The sequence below is a fragment of the Nomascus leucogenys genome, chromosome 2, assembly GCF_006542625.1.
Source record: "Nomascus leucogenys isolate Asia chromosome 2, Asia_NLE_v1, whole genome shotgun sequence".
NCBI lineage: Eukaryota > Metazoa > Chordata > Mammalia > Primates > Hylobatidae > Nomascus > Nomascus leucogenys.
In genome coordinates this window covers 51,022,293-51,034,841 of record NC_044382.1, presented here as the reverse complement: position 1 = coordinate 51,034,841, position 12,549 = coordinate 51,022,293, and the positions used below count along the sequence as shown (strand labels likewise).

Genomic DNA, 12,549 nt, shown 5'->3' with positions numbered 1-12,549 from the left:
ATATGTGTGTGTGTATATATATCTATAGATATATATGTGTGTGTGTATATATATCTATAGATATATATGTGTGTGTGTATATATATCTATAGATATATGTGTGTGTGTATATATATCTATAGATGTGTGTATATATATCTATAGATATATGTGTGTGTGTATATATATCTATAGATATATATGTGTGTGTGTATATATATCTATAGATATGTGTGTGTATATATATCTATAGATACATATGTGTGTGTGTATATATATCTATAGATATATATGTGTGTGTGTATATATATCTATAGATGTGTGTATATATATCTATAGATATATGTGTGTGTGTATATATATCTATAGATATATATGTGTGTGTGTATATATATCTATAGATGTGTGTATATATATCTATAGATATATGTGTGTGTGTATATATATCTATAGATATATATGTGTGTGTGTATATATATCTATAGATGTGTGTATATATATCTATAGATATATGTGTGTGTGTATATATATCTATAGATATATATGTGTGTGTATATATATCTATAGATTGTGTATATATATCTATAGATATATGTGTGTGTGTATATATATTATAGATATATGTGTGTGTGTATATATATCTATAGATATATTGTGTTATATATATCTATATATATGTTTGTGTATATATATCTATAGATATATGTGTGTGTGTATATATCTATAGATATATATGTGTGTGTATATATATATCTATAGGTATATGTGTGTGTGTATATATATCTATAGATATATATGTGTGTGTATATATATCTATAGATATATGTGTGTGTGTATGTATCTATAGATATATGTGTGTGTGTATATATCTATAGATATATATATGTGTGTGTATATATATCTATAGATATATATATGCTTTTAGCTGTGCAAAAAGACATTTATACAGAGACAGTTCATTGCAGATTTGTTTGTAGTAGACAAAGATATGAAACAAGCTAATGTCCATTAAGCAGAGTGGATAAGTAAATCATGATACGTGGATAAAATGAGTGGACTATTCTGTGTTTCAGAATGGGCATGACTGATATATATGTGTATTAATGTGGGTCAGTCTCCATGATATAACACTGAGCAAGAAAAGCAAAATACAGAACACTGTATTATGTAAATAAAATAGCTCTGAAAAGATGGGCTGGGCGCGGTGGCTCACGCTTGTAATCCCAGCACTTTGGGAGGCCAAGGCAGGCAGATCACGAGGTCAGGAGATTGAGACTATTCTGGCTAACACGGTGAAACCCCGTCTCTACTAAAAATACAAAAAATTAGCCGGGCATACTCGTGGGCGCCTATAGTCCCAGCTACTTGGGAGGCTGAGGCAGGAGAATGGCTTGAACCCGGGAGGCGGAGCTTGCAGTGAGCGGAGATCACACCACTATACTCCAGCCTGTGCGACAGAGCGAGACTCCATCTCAAAAAAAAAAAAAAAAAAAAAGTGTTGGGAGAGCATAGAATAAATATAATATAGTTGAAAGTTTGTATAGATACTTTCTGGTTAGGAATGAGAATGCCCTTCTCGTCTGAGTACCAGCCTGCATTTCTCTGTGTCATGTCCTTCCTTAGGTATTTGAGTACAGCATCCCAGACAAACAGTATACAGATTGGAGCCGGACTGTCCAGAAGCAGGGCTTTCACCACCTTTGGCTCCAAAGGGATACTCCTATCACACACATCAGTTTTCATCCCAAGAGACCGATGCACATCCTTCTCCATGATGCCTACATGTTCTGCATTATTGACAAGTCATTGGTGAGTTCTTCACTGCTACCTCCGAAATATTCTTCTGAACCTTAAAGTTCTAAAAGCAACAAGTACAATAAGGTAAGAGGACGGAGACTGAGAAAGGTAGCTAGTAAATCAGAATAAAGGTAGCTAGTACGTTTCTTGGAGGAGAGGGGCTTTTGTTTTACAGATTCCCTGGTTTGTGTTTCCACAGTTCTTCGGGAGGCTCTCAGGGAAGGGGCTGGCCTTTGTGTACTGGCTTTTGCTGATTTGACTATTTCTCTACTTTGCGAGTAAGCACATAAATCTTACATAGAAAAGTGATTAGGCCGGTATTCAGAAGGTGACCCTCATCAGGAAGTATCATTGATTTGGCTAACTTGCTTTCAACTGTGAACTCTGAGGTATCTGAATAACATGGTTTCATTAAAGGAGGTACAGGCTGAGGTTTTGACCTCTGTGCCCCTTGGCTGAAGCTACTGAAAAGCTGTCTGCAGGCTTGAGGAACTGGTCTTAACATCTTCGAAAAACCCTGCTAGGAGAGTTCTTCATGGCTGTGATTTAGATGAGATACGAGCATTTTCTTCAGTTCTAGATTCCGTCCCTTTTGCCAGCTGCTGTTTTGATTCACCCTGAATTTATATGGCTTTTCTGGGCAGGTGCTTTGTTTCCTAGGAGCATTGTGGCCATGCCTGTCCTGCACTTTGGGCTTAAATTACAACCATCACATGGTGTTTTGGTGTGTTTGTGAAGGTGGGGGTGGAAGAAACATGGGGGAAAGCAGCAGATGGCTCTATAGGAGGTGTGCACGGGGATGTGTCACTGGAATCATCTCGTGGGCCCTGCGACCTCTGGGTGTGGGAAGCAGAGCTGGCTGACAAGTGCCTTCTGCAAGATGAGTGATACAGGAAGGGCCCCTCCCACTCTCTTGCCTCTTTGTAATTGAGCCCAGATCATTTTTTCCAAAGCACTGGCTTTAAGTTCATCGCTTCCTTATAGTAGGCATAGCTATTTCCCAGGAAGTCAGAGACAAAATATCATTTCTTTGGCCAGAGGCCACCTCGAGGTGTCAGTGACATCAGCAGGGGTGGTTTGTGTTGAGGTTTAGCCTGGGGAGAACTTCAGTCACTTGTCCAGTCTGTGATCTGGTTAGGGGAGAGTCTAGAAAGCACAGAGCCTGTGTGGGCTGAGCTCCTGCACTTGCCAGTTTGTTCCTTTCTGACAAAGTGTTACTGATGAGACAGGCCAGAAGCCCCAGAAGGGCCCTTTGATCTTGCTGCCTGGAGTAACAAGCTCTCTTTGCCTCATACTCCCACCCTCTGCAGTGTGGCTGCAAGAGTAGCTTCAGCTCTTTCTCCCTCTCCTTTTCTTCTTTTTTTCCCCCCATGTTTTTCTGAATAGAGGTATCATGGCTACAGCTGTTTTCCTGAATTAATGAATGTCAGGGAGGTACTGAATATATATGATGGTTAGAAGATGATGTTGGGCTCAAAATGCACTACGGATCTTTGGTCTGCAGAAGTCCAATAAAAGTAACAATTTAAACAATGTGTCTTTGTTTTTTTAGCCCCTTCCAAATGACAAAACCTTACTCTACAATCCATTTCCTCCCACGAATGAATCAGATGTCGTCCGGAGGCGCACAGCTCATGCTTTTAAAATTTCTAAGATATATAAGGTAAAACATCTTGTGTTGTTATTCTGGATAGTTGGTTCCTTTGTGATATCAAAATGTAATAAACTCCACAATCAGAAGATAAGAGCACCTTCAGTTTCCATGCAGAGAACCTGGCTTGTGGGAGACAAGTCACCTTTTTGAGGCTGGCTGTCCCTTGTATATGTTTTATTGTTCTTGCCTGAGTAGGTTAGAGGCAGGCACATCATACTTAACCAAAATGAAATGCATAAGTAGTGAGAAATGTTGGCGCTGAGGGTAGAGTCTTTGTTGGCATGAGAGCTGGCTTTAAATTGTACTTGTTGGAGTGTTCCATAGGATAAATGTCAAGCAGGCTGGGCTTGGTAGCTCATACCTGTAATCCCAGCAGTTTGGGAGGCCAAGGCAGGTGGATCTCAGGCCAAGGCAGGTGGATCTCCTCAGCCCAGGAGTTCAAGACCAGCCTGGGCACCATGGTAAAACCCCATCACTATTAACCCAAAAAAACAAACAAAAAAAAAAGCAGAGTTCTGTAAATTACTCAAATGTGATTAGCTTCTTGATGCATTTGTAACTTGCCAGTTGTCAGTTGCCTTAGGCTGGGTATGGTGATTCATGCCTGTAATCTCAGTACTTTAGGAGGCTGAGGCTGGAGTTCAAGACCAGTCTGGGCAACATAGCGAGACCCTGTCTCTACAAAAAAAAAAAAAAAATACAAAAATAAGCTGGGTGTGGTGGAGCATGCCTGTAGTCCCAGCTGCTCAAGAGGCTGAGATGGGAGGATAGCTTGTGCTCAGGAGTTCAAGGCTGCAGTGAGTATAATTGCACCACTGCACTCCAGCCTGGGTGACATCGAGATTCTGTCTTAACAAAAAAGAACTTAGGCTTTGAAGTCCTTGCTTAACACTGATTCTTGAGATAGAAGAAGCATAGATATTCTGTCCAGAGAAATGTAAAAAATCCTGCTGAGACCTTTTGTGAGTGAACTTAGTTAAAAGCTCCCAATCTTGGCCAGGTGCGGTGGCTCACGCCTGTAATCCCAGCACTTTGGGAGGCCGAGGTGGGCGGATCACGAGTTCAGGAGATTGAGACCGTCTTGGCTAACACGATGAAACCCCGTCTCTACTAAAAATACAAAAAATTAGCCGGGCATGGTGGCGGGCGCCTGTAGTCCCAGCTAACCGGGAGACTGAGGCAGGAGAATGGCGTGAACCCGGGAGGTGGAGCTTGCAGTGAGCCAAGATCATGCCACTGCACTCCAGCCTGGGCAGCAGAGCCAGACTCCGTCTCAAAAAAAAAAAGCTCCCAATCTTAAGCCAGGCGCAGCAGTGCACACCTACCTATTGTCCCAGCTCCTCAGGAGACTGAGGCAGGATGATTGCCCAGGAGTTCATGGCTTCAGTGCATGTTGATCATGTCTATGAATGACCACTGCTCTCCTGCCTGGGCAACATAGCAAGACCCCCATCTCTAAAAAATAAAAATAAATAAAAAAAGCTTTTATGCATTCCAACTATTTTGAGTCCCAGGGCAGGAAAGTTTGTCAAGAAATTTAAATCATTTGAGCCTTGAACTAGGCTAACCTTTTAGCCTAGATGGTGTCTACCTAGAGTCAGTTCGTTCAGGACTAGCCCTGGATCCTTTTTTTTTTTTTTTTTTTTTTTTTGAGACGGAGTCTCGCTTTTTCACCCAGGCTGGAGTGCAGTGGCTCAATCTTGGCTCACTGCAAGCTCCGCCTCCTGGGTTCACGCCATTCTCCTGCCTCAGCCTCTCCAAGTAGCTGGGACTACAGGCGCCCACCACCACGCCCAGCTAATTTTTTGTATTTTTAGTAGAGACGGGGTTTCACCGTGGTCTCGATCTCCTGACCTCGTGATCCGCCCGCCTCGGCCTCCCAAAGTGCTGGGATTACAAGCGTGAGCCACCGCGCCCGGCCTAGCCCTGGATCCTAAGTCCTGATAGAATAATTATCATCCCTCTGCAGCCTCTACTCTTCATGGATCTTTTGGATGAAAGAACACTCGTGGCAGTAGAACGGCCTCTGGATGACATCATTGCTCAGCTCCCACCACCCATTAAAAAGAAGAAATTTGGAACCTAAAACAGGGCACTGTCTGTGTCCTTCTGTGAACTGTCTACCCTGTTGCTTTTCACAAATCATGGTAATAAAACAAGTTATTCTTGACGACTAGTCATTATAAATGTTTTCTTCCAAAATAATGGACAGTCATTTCCCTTCATTGAATGAAAATGAATGGAAATTCCAAATGGAGTGTTTGTATTTGGGATAATGTGCTGAGTAGCCACAAACTCATCTAATGTTGATTGAGTCCTGCTTATTCTGTAGGCCGCAATCTCAGAAGAAAAGATATTTGCGTTCCGTTCCCTATTACATGCCTAAGGCTTCAGAGAGCTGATAGCCTTCACTTCCTGCCAGCCCCCAGCCTGTGCAACTGCGTGGGAATCTGCCCATCCTCGCCTTGGAGGGCAGAGGACCGTAATTACTTACCCAGGATAGCCTGACCACTAATAACCATAATCAGCCTTAGAGTTCAAGGAAGAATTTCAACTCCAGCATTATAAGGGAGTGCTCCATCTAAAAAATAGATGCCTTTGACCTTTGGCAGTCAGCCGTTAATTTTATTTAAAAGGAAAAAAAGCTTGGATTATCAGTCCCATTTACTGCCTTTTTACCTGTTATATGCTGGTTTCAAAAGGTATGGAAGGGCCAGGCATGGTGGCTCATGCCTGTATTCCCAGCATTTTAGGAGGCCGAGGTGGGAGCATCACTTGAGTCCAGAGACCAACCTGGGCAACATAGGGAGACCCTATCTCTAAAGAAACACAATATGAGGCCGGGCACGGTGGCTCACGCCTGTAATCCCAGCACTTTGGGAGGCCGAGGCGGGCGGATCACGAGGTCAGGAGATCGAGACCATCCTGGTTAACATGGTGAAACCCCGTCTCTACTAAAAATACAAAAAATTGGCCGGGCGAGGTGGCGGGCGCTCGTAGTCCCAGCTACTTGGGAGGCTGAGGCAGGAGAATGGTGTGAACCCCAGGGGGTGGAGCCTGCAGTGAGCCGAGATCGTGCCACTGCACTCCAGCCTGGGCAACATAGTGAGACCCTGTCTCTTTAAAAAAAAAAAAAAAAAAAGGTAAGGAAACACTGGGCAGGAATTTTGTTAGGGAGTAAGAGTAGAGGTGGGGACCCAAGAGCCCACCATGTATTTCACATTTTTCATTCTCTTCTACCTGCTCTGACATTGTTATTCCCACGTGTGTTATCAACTGGCCAGTTTTAATGTGATCTTTAAATTAGAAAGTGAAGAACTCTAGTTAACTGAACTGAGCAGATAGATTTCTTTCCCTTCTTGGGATGTATTCTGTTGCATGCCTGTGTAAACCCAGTTGGTGTGGTTTTTGTTTGTTTGTTTTGGGGATGGAGGGCTGAAGTGTGGGCAGAGGAGTGTGTGGGTTCTGATGACATCATGAATGAAGGGTCGGTGAAAAACATTTTGCTATGATTAGCCCCACCCTCCATTCTGGAAAGGGAAAATAAATGAGGATTTAAGGTAGATGTTTGGGGGGAGAATTAACAGAGAGAGGTTATAAGAGAGATAAACAGCCCAATAATTTATCACATAAAGGACAGTCTATTTTAGGTTTGATGAGAAAGAACAGATATGATAAGGTTTATAATGGATGTCTTTGCCTCTGCCCCACCTGTTAGGTTTTACAGTGATAGGAGTAATTTAAACAAATACCTGCTAGGCGCCATGGCTCACGCCTGTAATCCCAGCACTTTGGGAGGCTGAGACTGGCAAATAGCTTGAACCGAGGACTTTGAGACCAGCCTGGGCAACATGGTGAAACTCCATCCCTACAAAACATACAAAAATTAGCCAGGCATGGTGGCAAGCACCTGTAGTCCCAGCTTCTCAGGAGGCTGAGGTGGGAGGATTGCTTGAGCCCAGGAGGAAGAGGCTGCAGTGATCCCTGAGCACGCCACGGTACTCCAGCCTAGATTTTTTTGAGATCCTCTCTCAAAGAAAACAAAACAAAATACCTGCAACTTTTTAGGTCACCTGTGTAAAAAAAAACTCGCCTCTTGTTGAATAAATTTTTTTCTGTAAGGTATATTTTTCCAGTCTGGATTAGATTGGACTATTAGGGACCTTTTTAGTTTACTGAAGATCCTGTCCTTTCTAAGAAATGTTTTAAGTGGTTGAAATGACAAGTTCAAGTCGCTCGTCTACATTGAATGCTTGTGAACAGATGGAGGCTAGGATGCCTTAAATAGTAACTCACTTGTGGCCTGGTGCAGTGGCTCACACCTGTAATCCCAGCACTTTGGGAGGCCAAGGCAGGCAGATCACTTGAGGTCAGGAGTTCAAGCCAGCCTGGCCAACATGGCAAAACCCCGTCTCTACTAAAAATACAAAAATTAGCCAGGCATGATGGCACGTGCCTGTAATCCTAGCTACTTGGGAGGCTGAGGCAGGAGAACTGCTTGAACCTGGGAGGCAGAGGTTGCAGTGAGCCAAGATCGCGCAGAGCGAGACTCCATCTTAAAATAAAATAATAAATTAACTCACTTGCTTTTCACTAGTTGTAGAGCTGTAAATTCAGAGAATCCTTGTCAACTGGAATCTAGTTTATGGCTTGACTTACTTAAATTCTAAAATCTTGTGGGTTGTGGAGGATGTAATTCTCACAGAGAGAGCCCACAGATCATCTGAATGAGGAAGTAAAAGTTCTGAAAGTAGAAAGCATTCCTTTTCAACTTTTCCAGCCAGTGATTTGGACTTCCTTAAATGGTATGGGAAGTAAGTGCTTTGGGCCTTGAAATTCTTCCGAAGTAGAAAACTTGGAATACAAATGAAGCAGAAACTGACTAGGGCAAGTTAGAGAAATTGGGGGAAAAGAGGGGAGGGGATGTGTGGGGAAGGGACTGTGGGAGAGGGGAGAGGAGGGGAGGGGATGTGAGGGGAAGGGAAGGGAAACCCGTATTGAAAAAGGGGACCGCTTTAGTGCATGGGTTTCAGGGTGTTTTTACTTGGGGGGTTGTGTAACCTAGATATTTAAAACTTTTCCCTCTTGGCCTTATGTTTCTGTTTTGGCCATTTTGCATACCTCTGCTCATTCTTGGGTTGTACAGAAAAATTCTGATTTGAAACCAGCCCAGGAAAGGTCTTTTTTGCCAATCTGACTCAAATGCTTTAAAAATTCACTTTTCTCATGTACTGGTTAGTAAACTAATCTCTGAATGGATAATTCACATGTACCGTGGAGAGTATAGCAAATTCAACTAAGAAGAACTAAAATCTTGGAATATTGGAAGATAGAGACCATCAAATTTGGGGGTGTTTAAGCTTTCTTTTGAGCATCAACCTTTCTTTAAATGGTACTTAATACTGAACCACAATGTATGCTGTAGATAAAAATGAAGTTATTCCTATTGGGTGGAGATAAAGCAGGAGTTTGTAAAAGAAATGTGACTCTCAGTCTCATTGTTTTTCCTTTTTTTCTTCTTCTTTTTTTTTTTGAGACAGTCTCGCTCTGTCACCAGGCTGGAGTGCAGTGGTGCAATCTCGGCTCACTGCAACATCCGCCTTCTGGGTTCAAGCGATTCCCCTGCCTCAGTTCCGAGTAGCTGGGGCTACAGGTGCCGGCCACCATGCCCGGCTAATTTTTTGTATTTTAGTAGAGGCGGGGTTTCATCATGTTGGCCAGGATGGTCTCAATCCCCTGACCTAGTGATCCACCCACCTTGGCCTCCCAAGGTGCTGGGATTTCATGTGTAAGCCACCGCACCCGGCCAGTCTCATTTTTACAGTCGTGGAAATGGGAGACCAAGAAGGGAAGAGGTAATTTTTCCCATAGTCACACAGTGATTTGTTAGAGGCCAAAGTGGCATTCTTCAGCTTATTCCCCTACTATCTCAGTTATAGGTACCCAATCATAAATATGATTGTCAGAAGCATTTGAACCAAAGCAAATGTATCTTGAATAGGAGCTAGGTAAAATGAGGCTGAGACCTACTGGCCTGCATTCCCAGACAGTTAAGCCATTCTAAGTCACTGAATGAGATAGGAGGTCAGCACAAGATACAGGTCATAAAGACCTTGCTGATAAAACAGTTTGCAGTAAAGAAGCCGGCTAAAACCCACCAAAACCAAGAAGGCCACGAGAGTGACCTCTGGTCGTCCTCACTGCTACACTCCCACCAGCGCCATGACAGTTTACAAATGCCATGGCAACATCAGGAAGTTACCCTATATGGTCTAAAAAGGGAAGGCATGAATAATCTACCCCTTGCTTAGCATATCATCAAGAAATAACCATAAAAGGCTGGGTGCGGTGGCTCATGCCTGTAATATCAGCACTGTGGAAGGCCGTGGTGGGTGGATCACCTGAGATCAGGAGTTCCAGACCAACCTGGCCAACTTGGCGAAACCGTCTCTACTAAAAAAAAATAAAAAAAGTAGCTGGGCATGGTGGCACACACCTATAGTCCTGGCTACTAGGGAGGCTGAGGCAGGAGAATCACTTGAACTGGGCAGGCAGAGGTTGCAGTGAGCCGAGATCGCACCACTGCACTCCAGCCTGGGGGCAGAGTGAGGCTCTGTCTCTAAAAAAAAAAAAAGAACCATAAAAATGGGCAACAAGCCTCGGGGCTGCTCTGTCTATGGAGTAGCTGTTCTTCTATTCCTTCACTTTGTTAATAAACTTGCTTTCACTTTACTGACTCGCCCTGAATTCTTTTTGCGTAAGATCCAAGAACCCTCTCTTGGGGTCTGGATTGGGACCCCTTTCCTGTAACATGATGATTAGCCAGCGTGATACACAAAGGATTTTCCATTTCGTAGGCTACAGGGAAGGTGTTTGAGCACTTGATCTAGCTGTAACATTGAGTTATGTGGGCAGTCTCTTGTGTTAGTCATATAGAGTGTAGTAATGTACAATATAGGACATTGTCTCCTGGTGCTCATGTCTGGGTGTTTCTTGGGCCAGTTCCTGGGTGTGGCTCATACTGTGTCCATTTTCTTTCACTTTTATTTGGCCTTCGTACTGGCTGTTTTCCCATCAGCAGTGTTTGAAAGTATTTGTTTCCTTATTCCTTACCAATGTATTGGCAGACTAATTTTAGCCTATCCAATGGGTGAAAAATGCTATCTCATTTTACTCTGCATTTGCCTGTTTACTAATGAGGTTGCTCACTTTATGTGTTTGGCTGTTTGGCCAATTGCACGAATTACATATTCATAACCCTTTCTCCTTTTTTTCCCTAATGTGTTGTCTTTTTCTTTTTTTTTTTTTTTTTTTTTTTTTTGAGACAGTCTCGCTCTGTCACCCAGGCTGGAGTACAGTGGCGCAGTCTCAGCTCACTGCCAGCTCCGCCTCCCGGGTTCAAGGCATTCACCTGCCTCAGCCTCCTGAGTAGCTGGGATACAGGTGCCCGCCACCACGCCCGGCTAATTTTTTGTATTTTTAGTAGAGATGGGGTTTTGCTGTGTTAGCCAGAATGGTGTCGATCTGACTTCGTGATCCGCCCACCTCAGCCTCCCAAAGTGCTGGGATTACAGGCATGAGCCACCGTGCCCAGCCACGTTGTCTTTTTCTTTTAGTATTTCAAGGTATTTTATGATGTAGATCAGCACGGTCCAATGAACCTTCTGTGATGATAGAAAAGTAGGCCAAGCATGGTGGCTCATGCCTGTAATCGCAGCCAAGCCAGATGAATCACCTGAGCTCAGGAGTTTGAGACCAGCCTAGGCACCATGAAACCCCGTCTCTACAAAACATACAAAAATTAGCTGGATGTAGTGGCGCATGCCTATAATCTCAGCTACTTGGTAGGCTGAGGTGGGAGAATTGCTTGAGCCTGGGAGGTGGAAGTTGCAATGAGCAGAGATCACGCCACTGCACTCCAACCTGGGTGACAGAGTGAGACCACCGTCTCAAAAATAAATAAGTAAGGCTGGGCACGGTGGCTCATGTCTGTAATCCCAGCATTTGGGGAGGCCGAGGCGGGTGGATCATGAGGTCAGGAGTTTGAAGCCAGCATGAGGTGGCTCATGCCTGTAATCCCAGCACCTTGGGAGGCTGAGGTGGGCGGATCATGAGGTCAGGAGTTGAAGACCAGCCTGACCAACGTGGCGAAACTCCGCCTCTACTAAAAATACAAAAATTAGCCAGGCATGGTGGCGTGTGCCTGTAATCCCAGCTACTCAGGAGGTTGAAGCAGGAGAATCGCTTGAACCTGGGAGGCAGAGGTTGCAGTGAGCCGAAATCGCACCACTGCACTCCTGCCTGGGTAACGGAGCAAGACTCCGTCTCAAAAAAAAAAAAATTCTGTTCTTAGTCACACTAGCAACATTGCAAGTGCTCAGTAGTCGCATGTGCCTGGTAACTATCTTACGGCATAGCACAAATAGAAAACATTTCTGTTTTATTTATTTTTTGAGACAGAGCCTCACTCTGTCGCCCAGGCTGGAGTGCAGTGTCACCCTCTTGGCTCACTGCAACCTCCACCTCCTGGGTTCAAGCGATTCTCCTGCCTCAGCCTCCCAAGTAGCTGGGACTACAGGCGTGCGCCACCACGCCCGGCTAATTTATATATATATATATATATATATATTATATTTTTTTTTTTTTTTTTTCAACTCTGAACTTTTTATTGGCCTCCTGCTCCCCAAAGGGTACCCTGCTTCTGCTGGCTTAGTGCCTCAGAACTTTGGTGTCGTTGGTCTCAGACACCACTTTGCCATCCACTGTCCGGCGGGTGGTGGTCTTTTGGATGGTTTGCAAAAAATATGGAACGCTTCACGAATTTGCGTGTCATCCTTGCTCAGGGGCCATGCTAATCTTCTCTGTATCGTTCCGATTTTAGTATATGTGCTGCCGAAGTGAGCACAATTTTTATATTTTTTGTAGAGACAAGGTTTCACCATGTTGGCCAGGCTGGAACTCCTAACCTCAGGTGACCTGCCTGCCTCAGCCTCCTGAAGTGCTGGGATTACAGGTGTAAGCCACCGTGCCTGGCCAGAATTTTTAATTTTAATTTAAATAGCTACATGTGCTAATGGCTTTCATATTGAACAGCACAGATCTAGATATTCAGGCTTAGC

At 43.9% G+C, this 12,549-nt stretch overlaps 1 protein-coding gene and 1 non-coding gene across 5 annotated transcripts in view; one reads left to right on the top strand and one right to left on the bottom strand.

Moving 5' to 3' along the window:
* UTP4 (UTP4 small subunit processome component) overlaps positions 1-5,600 on the top strand; it is a 38,754-nt gene extending 33,154 nt beyond the window's left edge. For all 4 annotated transcript variants that reach the window (XM_012504828.2, XM_030794759.1, XM_030794762.1 and 1 more), the window contains 3 exons: positions 1,603-1,788; positions 3,329-3,439; positions 5,400-5,600. In XM_012504828.2, the coding sequence (XP_012360282.1) occupies positions 1,603-1,788; positions 3,329-3,439; positions 5,400-5,516 (414 nt within the window). In that variant the 3' untranslated portion in view covers positions 5,517-5,600. The remainder of the gene's footprint in view (positions 1-1,602; positions 1,789-3,328; positions 3,440-5,399) is intronic.
* Positions 5,601-12,228: 6,628 nt separating this feature from the next.
* Positions 12,229-12,335, bottom strand: LOC115832078. The gene has a single exon (XR_004027545.1). It is a non-coding gene; the product is annotated as a U6 spliceosomal RNA (small nuclear RNA).
* Between the last annotated feature and the right edge of the window lie 214 nt (positions 12,336-12,549).